This window comes from Vicugna pacos, chromosome 34 (genome assembly GCF_048564905.1).
Source record: "Vicugna pacos chromosome 34, VicPac4, whole genome shotgun sequence".
NCBI classification, from domain to species: domain Eukaryota; kingdom Metazoa; phylum Chordata; class Mammalia; order Artiodactyla; family Camelidae; genus Vicugna; species Vicugna pacos.
This window is the reverse complement of record NC_133020.1, coordinates 4,346,523-4,365,008: the sequence shown is the minus strand read 5'-3', so window position 1 is coordinate 4,365,008 and position 18,486 is coordinate 4,346,523. Positions and strand designations below refer to the sequence as shown.

The 18,486-nt window shown below is 34.6% G+C and overlaps 1 protein-coding gene across 8 annotated transcripts in view; it reads left to right on the top strand.

The window, feature by feature from the left end:
• CCDC91 (coiled-coil domain containing 91) overlaps window positions 1–18,486 on the top strand; it is a 225,084-nt gene that overhangs the window by 20,721 nt on the left and 185,877 nt on the right. For 3 of the 8 annotated variants that reach the window (XM_072954296.1, XM_072954295.1, XM_072954294.1), the window contains exons 2-3: window positions 13,233–13,275; window positions 15,449–15,527. In XM_072954296.1, the coding sequence (XP_072810397.1) occupies window positions 13,250–13,275; window positions 15,449–15,527 (105 nt within the window). In that variant the 5' untranslated portion in view covers window positions 13,233–13,249. Of the gene's footprint in view, window positions 1–13,232; window positions 13,276–15,446; window positions 15,528–18,486 lie in introns of those variants that run through there. The other 5 variants (XM_015235724.3, XM_015235723.3, XM_072954302.1 and 2 more) reach the window with 3 other exon arrangements.

Below are 18,486 nucleotides of genomic sequence, written 5' to 3'. Positions count from 1 at the left end.
TGGAGGAACTTTGAGGACATTTTGCTACGTGAAATAAGCCAATCATAGAAAGACAAGTACTGTGTTATTCCACTTATGTGAGGCACTTAGAATAGTCAAAATTATGTAGACAGAAAATAGAGTGATGGTTGTCAGGGACTAGGGGAGAGAAGGGGGAGTTATAGTTATAGTTAATGGGTACAGAGCTTTAGTTTTGCAAGATGAAAAGCTGGATGGTGGTAACTTCACAATAATGTGAATGTACTTAATACCACTGAACTGTACACTTTAACATGTTTAAGATAGTAAATTTTATGTTATATTTATTTTACCACAATAAAAATATGACAATACTGTTAACAACCACATGCCAACTGTTTTTTAAAAACTTAGAAGAAATAGACACATTTCTAGAAAAATATTACTTACAAAAAATGAGGAAGAAATTAAAAGTCTGAATCATCCTATAATTATAAGAAATTGAATCTTCCCACAAAGAAAGCAACAAGCCCAGATGATTTGCTAAGCAAGTTTCTACCAAAATTTTAAGAAATAGTTTATTCCAATCTGATGCAATCTCTATTTTAATTAATAGAAAAAGAAGATGTTGCCCCTCCTAGTTCTAAAAGCCCTGCATAAGCCTGATATCTAAACCAGATGAAGGCATTACAAGAAATGACAATTACAGATGTATTTCAGTCATGAGTGTAGATGTAGAAATCTCAAACAAGTTATTAACAGATTGAAACCAATGTAAAAGAAGAAAAATGCTATTACCTAGTTGGTTTTTTCAGGTATGCAAGAATGGTTTATTATATGATCTACAAATGTAAATGATGACATTAATAGATTAAAGGAGAAAAGTCATATGATAATGTCAATAGGTATGAGGAAAGCATTTGATTGATAATCAATGTAAATTCATGATTAGAATGCTTAATTAGGAAAAAAAGAAAATTCTTTAACCTGTTGGTACTATTAAAATGAAACCCAACAATCATCAGCAGACATCTTTTAAAATGAGGAAATATTAAAAAAATTCTCTTTAAAAACAGAAATGGTATAGGAATGGATGCTATCCCTCATTCTAGTTATTTTATTGCTGCATAACAGATCATTCCAAACTTACTGCCTAAAACAACTTTTTTTTTTTAATGCTTTTGGATTCTGAAGGTCAGGAACTTGGACAGTGCAGAATAGAAAGGTTTGTTCCTGCTCCACTCTTTCTAATGTCCCTGTTGGATGACTTGAACACTGGAATGGCTTGATAGCTAGGGACTAAGTCATCTGGAAGTATCTTCATATATCTGGTGATTTGATTCTGGTTGTTGGCTGGGAACTCAGGTGGTCAGTTAGAGAACTTGCTTGTGGCTTCTCCATGTGGTCTCTCCAAGTGGGCTGGTTTGGTTTTTCTCACAACATGGTAGATAGGTTCCTAGTCCATGCAATACAGGGACAGAAGGCAGAAGTTGCATTTTTATGACCTACCTTGGAGAAGTCACACATGTTAATTCTGTGGTACTGTATTGGTTGTGGAAGTCATAATGATCTGTGCGGTTCAAAGGGAGAAGACAGAGACCTTACATCTCATTAGAGGGAGTATCAGTGTTTCATTTTTGGGAGAATATGTGGATTGGGAGATATTTTTCATACCATCTTTGAAAAATAAAATCACCACATTACCTCTTGTACTTAGCATTGTATCGGAGGATGTAGCCAGTGGTGTGAGATAAGAAAAAGGAATTTGAGAGTAAGAATTAGAAAGGAAGAAATAAAACTTTTGTTATTTGGAGGCAATATGATCATTTACATATAAAATCAAAAGAATATAGATAAATAATTAGATATGAGTTTAGCAAATATGAATGGATGTAAGATTAATATATAGAAGTCAATTCTATTGTTATATAACAGCAACAGACAACTAGAAAATACAATTTAAAAGAAGGTATTTATGTATCATAGAATATCAGTATTTAAGAGTAAATCTATCAGGAGATATGCAAGACTTCAGGGAAAATTATAATACTTAACCATGTCTTGTAAGTAAGATATACCATGTTTATGGACAGGAAGGCTTAGTATCATAAATACTTCATTTCTACTGAAACAATTCTATAGCCAGAAACAGACACACATTTATGGAATTTTCGTATATGATAAAGATGGCGTATCAGATTAGTGAGGAAGGAAGTTACTATTCAAGAAAAGTAACTGGAAAAATTACCCATATTGGCAACAAAAGAAAAAAAAGAAATTGGATCTCTGGTTCTACCATATACAAAAGTTAAATTACAGATAGATAAAGTACTTAAATGACAAATGTGAAATTTTACTTTTTTTCTCAGTTTGACTGCACATATCCATTATATTTCATGCAAATACATATATACAATATACTGCACATTTTTTTTTAGTTTACATGTATGTACTGATCATTGTTTCTAAGAACAGATTAGAGCTTTAGCTTTTTAAACTTACATAGTTATCAAAGAAATAAAGCCAGCCACAAAAAAAGAATCAACAGAATGCGGTAATCCAATCATAAAGGACAGGCAAATGTGCTTACGCATATTCAAAAAATCAGTCATCTGAGTTATAAATAATAACTAGTTCATTTGTGTCCTTTACTTTTAGATTCCACATGTAAGTGATATCAAATGGTATTTTTCCTTCTCTTTCTGGCCCACTTCACTTAGAATGATCTCCAGGTCCATCCGTATTGCTGCAAATGGCATTATTTTATTCCTTTTTATGGCTGAGTAGTATTACATTGTATGAATGTATGTATGTATGTATATATGTGTGTGTATGTATGTTCTTTATCCACTTATCTGTTGATGGACATTTGAGTTGTTTCCATGTCTTGGCTGTTGTAAACAGTGCTGCTTTGAACATTGGGGTGCATGTGTGTTTTTGAATTTTATTTTTCTCCAGGTATATGCCCAGGATTGGGATTGCTGAATTACTTGGTAAGTCTGTTTTTAGTTTTTTACGGAACCTCCGTACTGTCCTCCATAATGGCTGCACCAGTATACACTCCCACTAACAGTGTAGGAGGGTTCCCTTTTCTCCACACCCTCTCCAGCATCATTTGTAGACTTTTTAATGTTGGCCATTCTGACTGGTGCGAGGTGATACCTCATTGTAGTTTTGATCTGCATTTCTCTGACAATTGGCGATGCAGAGCATTTTTCATGTGTCTGTTGGCCATTTGTATGTCTTTATTGGAGAATTGTTTATTTAGATCTTCTGCCCATTTTTGGATTGGGTTGCTTGTTTCTTTGATATTAAGGTGTATGAGCTGTTTGTATATTTTGGAAATTAGTCCTTTGTTGGTTACATTATTTGCAAATATTTTCTCCCATTCTGTAGGTTGTCTTTTTGTTTTGTTGATGATACCCTTAGCTGTGCAAAAAGCTTTTAAGTTTAATTAGATCCTGTTTGTTTATTTTTACTTTTATTTCCATTACTCCAGGAGCTGGTTCAAAAAATATATTATTGTGATTTATGTCTGAGAATATTCTGCCTATATTTTCCTCTAGGAGTTTTGTAGTATCTGGTCTTACATTTAGGTCATTATGCTCAGCATCGCTAATTGTCAGAGAAATGCAGATCAAAACTACAATGAAATATCACCTCGCGTCAGCCATTTTGAATTTATTTTTGTATATGGTGTTAGGGAAATTTTATTTTATTTGGATAAAATACAAATGTTGTATCTTTTTAAACCTAGAGATAGGAAAGAATTTAAGAGATAAGGCTACAAACTGATGAGTTACTGTTAAAGAATAATTGATACAAGTAACATTAAGAATTTTTGTTCATCAAAAGTTGCCTTAAAGAAAGTGAAAAAGAGATTGTAAACTAGATGTTTACAATATACACAGCTGACAGGGATTAGCATGAAGGAAAATTACAAATCAAAAAGCACAAGCAACAGAAAAATAATGAAAAAATAATGAAAGACATAAGTATTTGACAAAAGAGAAACTGTATATGATTAATAATCATAGGAAGAGATATCAACTTTGTTAATGATTGGGGAAATCAAATTAAGTACACAGTGAGACACCATTTAAAACCAAATGTTGGAAAGGGTTAGGATTCACAATACTTTTGTATGTTATTCTCACAGCAATTTGAGCAGCCATTTTGGAAAATAGTTTTTCATGATCCTGTGAAGCTAAACATAGCAAACCTTATAACCCAGTGATTTTCCTTACAGGCATGTACTCAAAAGAAATTCTGTGTGTATACAAAAGTAGACATGTTGGAAAATGTTCATGCAGTTCTGTTTTCAGTAACAAAATATTGTAAGCCATCCAAACGTCTCTTGACAGGAAAGTGTATTATAGAAGTCAAAACGATAAATGGCAGCTAAAATAATATTAGCAACATAATGTTATGTGAAAAAGTTAAGCCCCCCAAACGTATGTCATGGAATACTCTTTAAAAATAGCTAAAATAAAAATAATATGCTTTTTGGTAGTAGATATAGATGAAATGAAACTTTATTAATTTGAAAGCAAAGAAATGATAACAAATAAATTTAGGATTGTGAGTCTGGAGAGGTCCAAGAAGGGGTTATATGTAATTTATTGTTAAGGTCTTTAGTTTTATGCTGGTTGGTAGGTTTTCGTATCCTAATTTTATTTAAGAAAGCAAAATAAACAATTAAAAAAAACAAACCCAGATGTCTTGAGGCAGGAGTATGATCGATAGGGAGGCTATGTAGCAAGAACAAAGTGAGTCAAGGGGAGATGCAGATTAGGTCAGAGAGGTGTTAGGGACCTCTAATTATGTCTAGGAGAAGAGTAAAGAAATTTTCAACAAGAGTTTAAAGCTGTCTTTGATAAAAGTATCTGAACACTGAGACACTGAGTTTATAATTTCCCTCTTATCTACCCAAGAGTTTTATGCTTATTGTATCAGAAGAGCCATGTTCCAGATAAATGAGATTATTAGATATATCTGTCCTACAGACTTCACAGTGAATAGAAAAAAAAATGTAGACAAGAGCATATAACACCATGAAAGATATGAAGTAACATTAAATTTGTGATCTTCTGCACTTTTTAGAGTTGTCAACACTGATTCTACTGTGTTATCTGACACTTTTCCCTGTTGTTCGTTGTATAGAGTGCCCGCTTAATATTGCTCTAATATTGTAGGCTTTTTACAGGGCATATTTTTCCTTCTAATTATTAGTGCCAGTGCATTTCATAACTTTGTATTCGTGTTTCCTTTGCTTACATGATGAAGCTTCAAAGTTCACGTCTCATAGAAGCCTGGATTTGTCACTCTTGTTTGGAAAGATTTGGAGTTGAGATTGACATGATGATAGTTTAGAGTTTAAAACTTACTAGTTTTAGAAAGAGTTACCCAGTGTGATGAATGGATTGGAGAGTGACTGGAAGTAAGTTCTGGTAGTTTTCCAGAAACAGTGATAGATATTTAAATCACAAGCATGGTCACCAGGGGAGAAAGTAAAAGAATGAGGAAAATAAGACAGGATTGAATGATATACCTGGCTGCGGTGCAGAGTGGAGGTTGAAAGGCAACACCTAGTTTTTGCATTCTGGGTAAATTAAAGAATGATAATACTATTAACTGAAAATAACAGATTTAGAATAGAAAGTCCTTTGAGAAGAAGAAGGGAAGTTTATTTTAGCCATAGAATAATATATTTAGAGGATCTTATAATGCAGTAATAACAGTGATTGTACAATATGGATGTGCTACAGATGAGGATGGTAGCAACAGCTAGGTTACAAAGATTCATTGATTCGTGTTAAGAATTTTGACTTCATCCAAAAACTAGATGAGAAGGCATTGAAAGCTGTAAATAAATGAGTATTTAGAAGGATCACTTGGGTGGCAGAGTGGAAAATATAATAGAAAGGAACAAACTGGAAGCAGAGAACTATTAGAAGGCAGATACTATGAACCCAATGAAAGATAAAGGTGGCCTTAACTAGGATGAAAGTCTTGAAAGTATTGGTGATTGAGCAGAGTAGATGCATTCTAGAGGTATTTAGGACATGGGATTTGGTGACTGATTGGATGTATGGAGTGAGAGAAGGAGACAAAGATGACTCCAGGTTTTTGTCTTGGCCAGCTGTGTTGTAGCTGGAAGTACCAATCACTGGGTGAGGAAATCCTGGAGGAAGAGTCCGTTTGAGGCTGATGGGAGAGAACTTGAGTTCCATTTTGACTGCATTGAATGTGAGGTGCCTGTTAGATTGAAAGAGAAACTGTTCAGTGGTCTGGTGGGTTTATGGATCTGAAAGTCAGGAGATAGATCTAAACTAGAGATTTCTTAGCTTGTTTGTAAGTAAATCTAAAGGAATGAATGAGGTAATCTAGAGAGTTTATTTAAAGTGAGATAGGAAGAAGGGCTAGAATGGAGTGCTTAGAACACCAACATTTAGAGGGTAGATAGAAGAAGAACCTGGAAGGGAGATTGGGAAGAAGCAGTCAGAGAAACAGGAAGCAAGAGGGAAGAAGTATGGGTGTTTTGCAAACCACGGATTGAGAGTGTTTTGAGAAGGAAAGACTGGTCAAATGCTGTTAGGCTTCAAATAAGACAAGGAATTGAAAGTGTCTTTTTGCATTTAGTGAAAAGGAGGTAATTGGTTGCAGGCATGGGCTGTAAGAATAGAGCATCTCTGATGTTGAGTTGTGAAAAGGAGAGGGCTGTGGTTTAGAGAAGAATGTGTAGTTGAGGATGGTTTTGCTTTTGTTTTTGTTTTGTTTCATTTTTAAAGATGTAGAACCTAGAGCATATTTCAGTGTTAATAGAAAGGAGCCAAAGATGTGGGGAAAGTTGAATATTTAATTAAGAAAGGGAATAAATAGTTGAGAGAGCCAGGTCTCAGAGCACAGATGGAGGAATTAGCCTTAAGTGGGAGGGATTCCTCTCTCCTTGTGAGCGGGATGAAATGGAATAGTTGGGTACAGATGCTGGTAACTATAGTTTTGGTAGAAAAAAGTTAAGGGCTGTCTCTTAAAATACCTTCCATTTTCTCTGTTCAGGAGGAGGCTGAGTCATGCACTTTGATAACTGAAAGGAGTAGACAGGTTGGATGTTTGAGGAGAGCTGACAATCTGCGAAATAGCTTCCGGAGAATGAAGGAAAGAGGCTTAATTAGAGAAAAAATGAAGACGGGAAACATGAATTTTATAGTGAATTCCTTGACAGTTCTCAGCAGAAGCCAGGCCATTCGATATTGTTGGTGGTTCTTGGGGGGAGCTGTTGCCTTGTAACCATTCCAGATTCTGAAGCTATTGAGAAACAGAACCAAGAGTCGTAGGAATCAGAAAAGTGGGTCTGTTTGTTGTTAAGAGTTTAATGTAAATGCGGCTTGTGCTGAGGCTGAAATGAGGTTTTCTCTCTGGTGAGCTTCTCTCCTGGGAGCTGGACAAGAGGAAGATTATGTTGTTTATTGGCACAGAGTTCCCAGCGGGGAACCCCAGGAGCTTGTGCCATACATGCATGCTGGCCTGTATACATCCCTCTCACGCAATAGAGAATCTATGGTTGTCCTGATCTCATCATTATTCTTCTTATTTTGTCTTCTTAGAAGTAAAGAAGGTAGAGAAAGGGACTACAGTATTTCTTTAATCTCGTTTCCTTCTATCCAGAGAAGGTCTGTGTCCTCTTTTAAAATGTGAGAAAGGTGATGTATATACCCCTTAGCATTCATGGGAGGGTTGAGATATTGCCTGATGGAAGGAGTGTAATTCACAGAGTTGAGAATTTTGAATTGACATATGAAAATATTGTTTGGTTGGGAATATGTGACTGCCCCAGTGAGGTGGTTAACTCTGGAAAATCTGGGCAGAACATTAAGATTATGACAGTGAGATAGAATCAGAAGTCCATCAGCTGAGGGAAAGATTGCTATTAAGGAGTAGGAGGAGGTAGAAGAGTTAGCCAGAGAAGTTGGAAAGTAGATAAGGGTTTGGAGAATCAAAGCGCTTTGCAATTTTTTTTTTCTCATCTGCTGGGACACATACGTTTTTGGAATCAGGGCTGGTAAACACAAAGACTTAATTGATAGCACAGATGAAAATTATATAAAGGAAAATGTTTAGTTAGAATTATTACTTGATGGGATGTTTTATCCTATCTGATCACTTATAAATAGAGTGTTTTTCAGGTAGTAAATATGTATCTCAGTTTTTTTTTTTTTAAGTTGTGATAATGTTTTGCCATTGGTCGTAGTATTTATGGTATGGCAATATTTCTTTAATTTGGTTTCATACAGGACATTTCAAAATTATCATTAGCTGCCATAGTAATTGGATAGAAGAGTGGAGGTTGGCACTGTAATTTCTTTTAAGTTGCAGGCCTTCAAACTTGTGCCTTATTATGGAGTGCTGGCAGCTTGATTTTCTACTGCTCAAACTCCAATGTATTTTACTTGGAGAAATAAGAGGAAAAGGGAAGTTATGTGGGAACTATTTGCAACTCATTTGCTTTCATTCAGTCATTTATTACAAAAGCACTGATTTGAAACTTTTTTGAGCTCCTACTGTGTGCAAGGAACTGCACAGTTCAAGGTGCTTAGGAGTAAACAAAAGGTTAAGAAATGACCCCTACACTAGCTTGGAAGAGCTTATGGAAATTCAGGTAAACAGATAATTTCCTTGAAGAGATAAGCTTGAAACTCTGTTTTTATATGGTTAGACACTTCCCTTTAGTTCCATTTTTAACCTTAACTAAGAAGGGGCGGTATGCGTATGTGTGTGTCTGTCTGTGTTTGTATTTCCTTTGTTGTGTTTCTTCTTAACAGTTTATTTTCCTTTGGGCCGTCTGAAAAAAAATCATTTGTCTGTTGCTTCTAGGAAGCATGGCATGGAACAGTATTAAGTGGAAAAATATTGTGATGAGGATGTTGGTCAGCCAGTAGTTTTCCAGATGGGAGAGAGATTGAACTGAACGCTGAGTGGACAGTGTTAACTGGTAGGGCACTTTGAGATGATTGAATAATCTGGGTAATCTCCAGAGATCATATTTTCTGAAGTTAGTTACTTAGGTTGTCTTTTTCTCTATTTGGTGTTTTTTGCATTTGGTTTTGTTTTGAGCAGCTTTGGTGTATGAGATGCATTTTTACCCTTTGCATAAGTACTTGTGATACGGGAAAATGTTATAACGGAGACTAACATGAAACATTTTAACTTATTCACTGGTTAAATGATAATTTAATATATTTTAAGCATACTTTTATAGTTAGTTTTGGGGAAAAAAACTTGCCTTGAGTTTTTTTTTTTTTCCCCACAGTAGTATTTTGATGGAAATAATAGGTACTTGGATCATTGTGCCATGATTTTTTTTATGGTATTATTTAAAAAAATCAGTTATGTGTGCCCACAGTTTAAAGTTACGACACATAGCCATCTCCCAATGTCCTCTCTTCTTTTCCAGCCTCTCCGTTTCTTGCTATCTAGAAGCAAGATGTTAGCTGATTCTTTTAGTGTTGACCTGTGTATCTCTAAATAACATGTTTTTTATTGCTACTTCTTGATTTTACTACTTGATTATTGCTACTACTTGATTTGATAGATCCAGGCAGCCTGACTCCACAGTCCCTTTTTTTAACCTTTATACTATTTTGTCTCTTACCAAAATCAGGAGCAAATTGGAAATTCTTTGCCTGTGGGTAGTGTTTGTCAAAGCCGTGTTCCCTGAGTCAGCTGTTTCTTTGTGGAACATCTGATGAAGTTCATTCTTCATGGGTTGATTAGATTCAACAGAGAAGGATCTTGGACTCTGCTGTGCAGAGGCTGAAGCCCAGCTGCTGGTAGCTTGGTTGCCGGGTGGTGAATGAAGCCTGGGGATGGGTCTCAAAATCTAATACAACTTCGACTTAGTCCACCTGTCTCTGGTCTTCCAGTCCAGAGATTCTTACCCTAAGGAATAAGCCGTCAGTCTTCTGTGTTGAAGAATTGTAAACTGCCCAGTTGTACAGATTCTGGGAGGGGGTATGGGCTTTATCTGTGACCCTTATTTTGAGTCTCATCTTTACCGACTTTCAGTGCTGCCCACTCTTGAGTCTTGTGGTTTCTGTGATGTAAACATGATTGATTCTCGTTTTCCCCACTGGTAGTGTCAAGTTCATCTTCCTTGTACTTGCTTTCAATTTTTTTTTTTTTTTTGCAGTTTTCTCATTTTACATTCTCTTTGACTCTGTGTTTACGTGGGAGCAATCAAATCTTTGCTTGATATCTTTTAGGAAAAGATTTTGAAAAAGACTTGAATAAAATGCATGTTTTAAATGTTCCACTTAAAGTCTCTGCTAGGTCTGTTGAAATAGATCTCAGATGTCTCCTTTTACCTGAAGCATTTCATGGTGGCCCAGCTAGACTTATCACTGTCTGAAAACCTTTTTCTCCCACCTTGGATGCTTTTTCCTTCTTTCTTAAGGCCCTTTTATATCTTGTATTAGTTATATCTGCATGTTTTTCTTACACTCTGCCCTCCCCTCCACACCAGACCATAACTCCTTGAGGACCTTGAGTGATCTCTTCCACAGAGTTGTTCAATAAAAATGTTACATTAAGTGTTGTGTGTATGTGTTTTTCTTGTGAAATAGCCACAAGATATTAAATACTGGGGATAGTGAAGGAGGGAATTAAAATAATAATTCAACAAAAGGGATTAAATTCAGATATAAAGAAGTCTGAGAGTCGTTAAACCTAGGTATTATGAAATCATTCAGCATAGATACCTTACCATAACAAAGTAAGCAGCTCTTCTGCCATGACACAAAAGAATGAACCACGTGATCTGTCAATTTGTTGGCCAGGCTCCTGATTCTGTAAGTTAGGTGATAGATATAGTTGGTGTTGCTCTGTTCTGTTTGTAGTTTAATGGGATATAATGTTAGGTGCTAGGAATGGTCTAAAAGGTTTATAAATGCACTTTAGATAAAACTGTTTTAAATGTATCTGACTAGCTGAATCCGTAAAAAAGCCCACACTTGTAATCTTTTATTTTAAAAACGAATTTTTAGTTTTTGGATTTTATAAAATGCTGTTAATTTTTCTTCTTCCTGCTCTTCAAAATGTTCAAAAGGAAACAGAAACTATTGCAGAATTTGCAATGAAATTATTCAGAGAAAAGTTATTGCTTTAAAATGACAATGTTTACTTCTCTGCGTTTTTAAAAAACTCAGGACATATTTGTATTTTAAGATAAATTAATATTTCTTTGAAAACAGAGGAAGACTCTCATCTGCATTTTAATATGCAATAATGGCTGGGGTATAGAAGAACATCAGTGGTCACTCATAATGTTCCTTTACAGAGCTAAATCATCGCTGAGGGAACTGATGGTATTCGGTTCATTACCACAGGCAACAAGCTGAAATGATTGTTAGAAATAGGTATTTATTTTTGTTTTCAAATTGTCTGGCACCTTGCAAATAATTTATTGGGGTTTGACTTACGGAAACACATAGAAGCATTACTCTAAAAATTCCGTTCTTTTGAAACCATATTATTTGGGTACAGTGTTTATAGATGCTAAAAATATCTTTTGTCTCCTGAGATTCGTGGGACACATGTGAAAAAGACAAACTTGGTGTTTATAGTTTGACTTGGTTAATTCTTCGTATCCATATCACTCATTTCATAATTTCTTCATGAAAAATATAATCACATACAGATTTCTGTTTGCTTGCAACACAAAATTAATGTGAATTCCATTTCAAACTAACCACCGTCAGAATTTTCTGGAAGTCTGGTTTATATTTTTAAGTGCTGTATGTAGATCACTTGCCTAGCTTTGATTTTTGGAGAAATACATCTTTTAAAAATTTTTCAACAGATTGTTAAATTGTGGATAATGATGACAATACTGGTGTCATATTCTGGTTAATTTAATGTCGTCCCTTTTCATAATGTATTTCTGTCTACATATATTCCTTTTAGTGTCATTACCTACTAAGTTTCTGTGAAGATAAAGTTTCTTTGCCAATTAAAACAAAACAGTCCTCGAGGTAGTTTTTGTTGTTTATTCTTCTATATTTTTGAGTTATATTTTTGAAGACATTAGTATTAATTTGACAAGGCAAACAATGGCTGTAGATGACTACTGCTTTACCATTCAAAGCAAAACACCTTAGAAAAATACCTTTAGAATTACTGCTTAGCATATGGTTTAATTTGCTTAGCTGTTTTTTTTTAAGAAGTTGGAGAAGATTATTTTTCTACAATCAAAGTCCATCTTGTATTACTGAGTCAAGGAAACTGTAATTAATATTTAAATATGATCACTTTTGAAAGATAGAAAAGGAAACCAGTTATTGACCAGAGTATCACTTCCAGCTACTGATTCACAGTTTATTGTGAATTTATTTTTTATTTTGATATCTATCACCTGTTACTTGTTTTACCTTTCCAAGTGTTTTAGTTACTTTGTGGTTTGTTAGATAAAAGCGTCTTCTTTTTATTCTTCTTATCCTTTGATTGTTATGATACGTGTCTTGGACAAAATAAAGGATGTATCATCCTGGTGACTGTCTCTCTCACATGGTTTGTAAGGGTAAAGAAGAAAGGAATTGTGGGTGTTCGCTTGTGTTTTTCTCTTCCCTGGCCTCCCATGAATACATGACTTGATTTATCTTGATCAGCCTAGTAACTTGCTCCACATTTTTCCAAAAGTGCAAAGCAGTTTCAGCTAAAAATACACATATCAAAATGCTCCAGAAGTTGTGGCCACAGCTCAAAAATGCTGATCAATTTTGAAAATCTAAATCAACCTCGGCCATGAAACTGAGGGAAGAACCTTTGTGGTGGGGGACAGATTTCCAAAAATTCACCACAGTTCTGTTCTTAGCTGGAGTCTGTGCTGCTGTTGCCAGACAACTGAGGAATAGATGCAAAAAGCAGGAAGCATTATTGAATTGAGCCCTAGTGCCAATTTGGGAAAAGCAAATTAAAATGTAAAAGAATATTTTTCCACTCCTGGCGTCTCAACATAAAATGGCAAAATACATGGTTGCTGAAAAAGTCACAAAAATTGTTAATTTTACCAGCATGGCTAATTTTGTCCCCCAAACTTAGTCTTTTTGTGTTAAAAAAATGCATACGCGTATAGTTAAAATAAGTTTTTTTTTTTAACAAAAGTGAAATTGTTCTAATTTACAAATCAAAATGTATATACATTTAAGTCAGAGAAGTGTTTTGACATAAATAACTGTGTGGGGTGTGGGCTTATTTCAATGTCTTCTGATATTTTTCAGGTGCCCTTGAAGAATGGATGATGATGATTTTGGTGGTTTTGAGGTGTGTGCTATTATTTACCTTATTTTGCTTATGTAATTGTTTTATCTCTGTGGGATTATAATGGAGTATATACTAAATGTATTATTTATCATTGGCGTTCATGATCTTTTCTTGATCCTTTTGAATGTAACTCTGGAATAAAAAAACCGAAATCAACAAAAATTAAAACATACCCTCTCTGAAAGTTAAAACTACTTTATTGCTATTGAACATTTGGTTGTGCCCACAGAACTTGGTTTAACCCAAGTGCTACTAGTGGAAGCACTGAAGAAGAGGCTTTAGGAATTGTCAGCAGATGATTTTGCTGGGATGTGCATGTCTGTTTGGAAATACTTGTGAGATGAGGGATGAATATTGAAGATCTGTCACATATTTTCATGTTTACACCTGTAATGAGTTGATTTAGTATATTAACTACATCTAGCCTTTGGGTGGCTTATAGAGCTAATTAGTATGTTGTGTTGTTAGATTATTCTCTCAGGTTTTAGTTGGATGCTTTTGTAAGTGGAAATTGTTAGCTTGAAGAAGCACTGTCTTTTCCTTAATCCTTGTCAGTGTGTGTTCATTTTATTGAAATATTTTGTAACCCAGTTATTTTTATGGAGCCAGTGTAGTCTTGCAGGAAAATCTCTGGATTAGGAGTCGGTCATACTTGCCTGAGCTCAAGTCCTGGAACTGCCATCAAGTGAGCTCTGTGATTTTTTTCTTTTCTTTTTTTTCAAAGGAAGATTTACATCTAGTTTGTAATTTGGTAAAAAGGAGATTGTTACAAAGGGGGACTATAATCATGACATTAATAGGGTAAAAAAGTATATTCAGTGTTCTGAATGTCATGAAAGAATGATGGGGGCTTCTTTTAGTTTAGAATTATTTTTTTCATTTGTTGACCTTTAATATCTGTTAATATGGAGATATTTAGAATGTGAACTTACCTGTTTTCTACGTTTCACTTAAAACTTTTTAATTTAGCATATTTGTATTGTGTTCTGCATTTGCTTCAATATTTTGGGTTTTGTTGGATGACTGAATCTTATGTTACTGATATAAGTAACATTTAAAATTTTGTTAGAATTCCTTTCATTTAGAGGAAAATAATGTATTTCAGATATCATCTTAGTGGATTGTTTAGAAGTTGTCAGTTATTTGAAAATTAAAACTCAGTGTAGTCTCCTTTATTTCAACCATGCTTGACTTATTATAGCAGAGAAAGAAGTAGAGTAGGTAGTGTTACTTAGAGCAGCAATTATACTTCGGTGCATAGTCAATGGATCTATTCCTTTTAATATTATGTAGTTACAGTGTCAACCAACCATTCCAACTTAATTATGGTTGTTAGGTTTCTTTCTTTCCACATCCTGTTGTAGAAATATGGAAGGTCTCTGTCCTTGGTTATAGAAACCATGTTTATTTTTCATAGTTTGTAGAGAGTGGCTGTTATACCCTGTGTCACTTAGTTCCTGGGGCAGATTGCCCCTGTTGCCTTCTCCTGGCTGGCAACTCAATGCAGAATGCAAACTGAAACTCTGGCTCTATTTTTCAGTAATAATTTTGCTGTGACCTGGACACTTAAGAGACAGAAAACTCTGCACTCATGCTTATAAACTCAACACAGTAATTGACTGTCTTGTAGTTTTCAAACTGTTTAATAGGAGGGCTTGTTAATTTTAAGTGTCAGCTTTAGGAATTCTCTGACTGTTGAATGCAAGCAAGTCCAGCTTGTAGATTATTTAAGAACATGGATGAATCCTGTTTCTTTAGATCTCTTTTTAGGTCTTCTGATAGTTAATGAAAAAAGATTGAGTCTCAAGATTTTTGGACTTTTGAAGAAAAATGATAAATGTAGTAAAATAAGTGCAGTTACTTTAGAGTACTTAGAAATAAAGTTCACAAATGAAAATGTAATTGAAGATATATAAAATAAAAATATCGTTAACAGGAGATATATTGGAGTAGGAGGAAAACTTTTACTTAAAGACAATAGAGCACACGTACTGGGGGTAGTGACTGGTAGCGGGGGGGCGGCTGAAGACTGAAAAGCAATTGAGTTTTCGCAGGAAATTTGAAAACGTGTGGGGTATTACAGAGAATATGCTTATAGAACTGGGAAACTTCATTGCTTTAAAGCATTTCTGCTTTTCAGATTTTCTAAAATAATTTTGCGTTTGTTTTACAGGCAGCAGAGATTTTTGATGGTGGAAACGGTGAAACCCAAACTACATCTCCGGCTATTCCTTGGGCTGCTTTTCCTACAGGTACTGCTACAGAGTAACTAGGAATCTTTTTGTTTTTTCCTTATTTAACATTTTTAAACTTTTCTTTGAAAACCCGTTTCTACGTTTGCGCTTTGCCATCTTTGATCTGAAAATTGGAATGACCCAGTTTTAACCTCGTTTTTTTAATAACAAATTATGAATTGCATAACAATTTCTGCAGTGGTGGCTTGAGGCATGATTCCAAAAATGATATCATGAACAATAAATGAAGTTAAAGTACAATTTACATTTCCGAGTTTGTCTTAGTTTTAGGAAGCTGAGCTGCCAAGTAATTTTTTTAGAGTGTCCAGTTCATTAATTTAAGACTCCTTCTTCTTAATATTCTAAAAATGGTTTGTCATGTCCACCAATATTTAAATTTAGAAGTATTTTGCAGGAAAATTATTCCAAAGTATTAAGAATTAAGCCATCTAGGAAATTAAATAGAAAAGTACATTCCATTATTGAGAGATATTTTGTGGAAGACCTAATATTCAATATTAGTATAATTAATGTCTAAATAATATTTTGAATTCCCTAGACTTTTTGTTCTGCAAATCATTATACAGTCAGCAGTAGAAGATGAAAATATCATTCTTAACAGCTCTGCCTCATCTTGGATTGTTGGAATTTTTCATCCTACAAATATTTTTCCAGTGCTCATTATGCATTAAGCACCATGGGGGTATGTCCTTTACTTCAAGGGAAGACACAGCAGGCACATACATATGTGTAATATGAAGCAGATTTGTGATTTGGGAAGAATGATGATTTCATCAGCCATTCATTTAGCAAATGTTATTTCATGCCTGGTCTGAGTCAAGTATGATCCTTGAAGCTGGGTACATATCGTTGATCTAGGCTTTAAAGGATGCATGTAATTTCATTGGGCAGAAATGGGAGAACAGGGGAAGATTTTGAAGGTAGAAAAATGCATAGAATAGAGATGCAAATGTGGGAAAGACGATGGAATAGCTAGGATGCTCATCCTTGTTGAAGGGCTTTATCCATGCTGCTTCTTTGCCTAGAATTTCTCACCTTGCTTCCCACTGCCACTTTCTCCTCCTCCCTCACCATACTAACTCCTGTTTGTTTCATGTGCTGTTTCTTTTATTAATATTTCTTTTTCTGGGAAGCCTTTCCAGAGAACCCTCCCATATCTACCTGCATGTATTTCCTAACTTTCATGATGGACTCTAAGTTTTGTAAGGTTAGGCACTATGTCTTTTTGTCCTATTGTTGTGACTTAAGTGCTGAACACTTACATTGCCCCTCAGTAAATTTTTTTAGAAGGAATAATTTAAAAAAAATGAATGTATGAATAAGTGACTGAATAAATGACTAGGCTAGGGTGACAATGGGCGTCAATAGGAAGCATTGAGATAATGATACATATGTGCTGGTTTAGAATTTTCAGCGTGCTGTCATGTGTTTGTTTATTATAAAGTACGTAGGGCACCTACAGTATTCCTATTGTACAGTTGATGAAATGATGGTTTATAAAAGTTTTGGAGTTTGATACACACGAATATGCTTAGGAATGAAATCTAGACTTTTAAATTCTATCTTTTTTTTTTCCCCAGTGATTTTTTTGAGACTCTGAAAGCCGATTTTATTTTTATTTATTTATTTATTTTTAAGTTAAAAAATTTTTTAATTGAAGTGTAGTTGATTTACAGTGCTAGTTTCAGGTGTACAGCAAAGCAATTCAGTTGTACATATATATACATATATATATTTTCTTTTCAGATTCTTTTCTTTTTTGTATATATATATGTATTTATTGAATATAGTCAGTTTACAGTGTTGTGTCAATTTCTGGTGTACAGCACAATGCTTCAGTCACACATGCACATACATGTATTCATTTTCACCATAAGTTACTACAACTTATTGAATATAGTTCCCTGTGCTATGTAGTATGAACTTATTACTTACCTATTTTATATATATTAGTTAGTATCTTTTAATCTCGAACTCCCAATTTATCCCTTCCTACCTCCTTCTCCCCCTGGTAACCATAAGTTTGTTTTCTATGTCTGTGAGTCTGTTTCTGTTTTATAAAGAAGTTTGTTTGTCTTCTTTTTTTTTTTTTTTAAAGATTCCACATACATGTGATATCATTTGGTATTTTTCTTCTCTTTCTGGCTTACTTCACTTAGAATTACATTCTCCAGGTCCATCCATGTTGCTGCAAATTACATTATTTTATTCTTTTATATGGCTGAGTAGTACTCCATTGTATAAATGTACCAGCTTCTTTATCCAGTCATCTGTCGATGGAATTTTAGGTTGTATCCATATCTTGGCTATCGTAAATAGTGCTGCTGTGACCATTGGGGTCCATGTATCTTTTTGAATTAAGGTTCGCTCTGGATATGTGCCCAGGAGTGGGATTGCTGGATCATATGGTAAGTCTATTCCTAGTCTTTTGAGGAATCTCCATACTGTTTTCCATAGTGGCTGCACCAAACTGCATTCCCACCAGCAGTGTAGGAGGGTTCCCTTTTCTCCACAGTCTCTCCAGCATTTATCATTTGTGGACTTTTTAATGATGGCCATTCTGACTGGTGTGAGGTAGTACTGCATTGTAATTTTGATTTACATTTCTCTGATAATTAGTGATATTGAGCATTTTTTCATGTGCCTATTGGCCATTTGTATGTCTTCATTGGAAAATTGCTTGTTTAGGTCTTCTGCCCATTTTTAGATTGCGGTTTGTTTTTTTTTATTATTAAGTTGTATGAGCTGTTTTTTTAGTAATTGCTTTTTGTAAAAAGCATCAGCAGGACTGTCTGACTGAGTGGATGTGAGGGGGAAGGAGGGATCAAAATTGATTTTTAAGGTTTCAAGCCTTGTTTCTGAAAGAATGATATTACCATGAACAGAGATAGAGAATTTAAAAGAGTTGATTTGGAACAGTATAAGGCCTTAATGAATTTGAGGTAGACATGTGTAT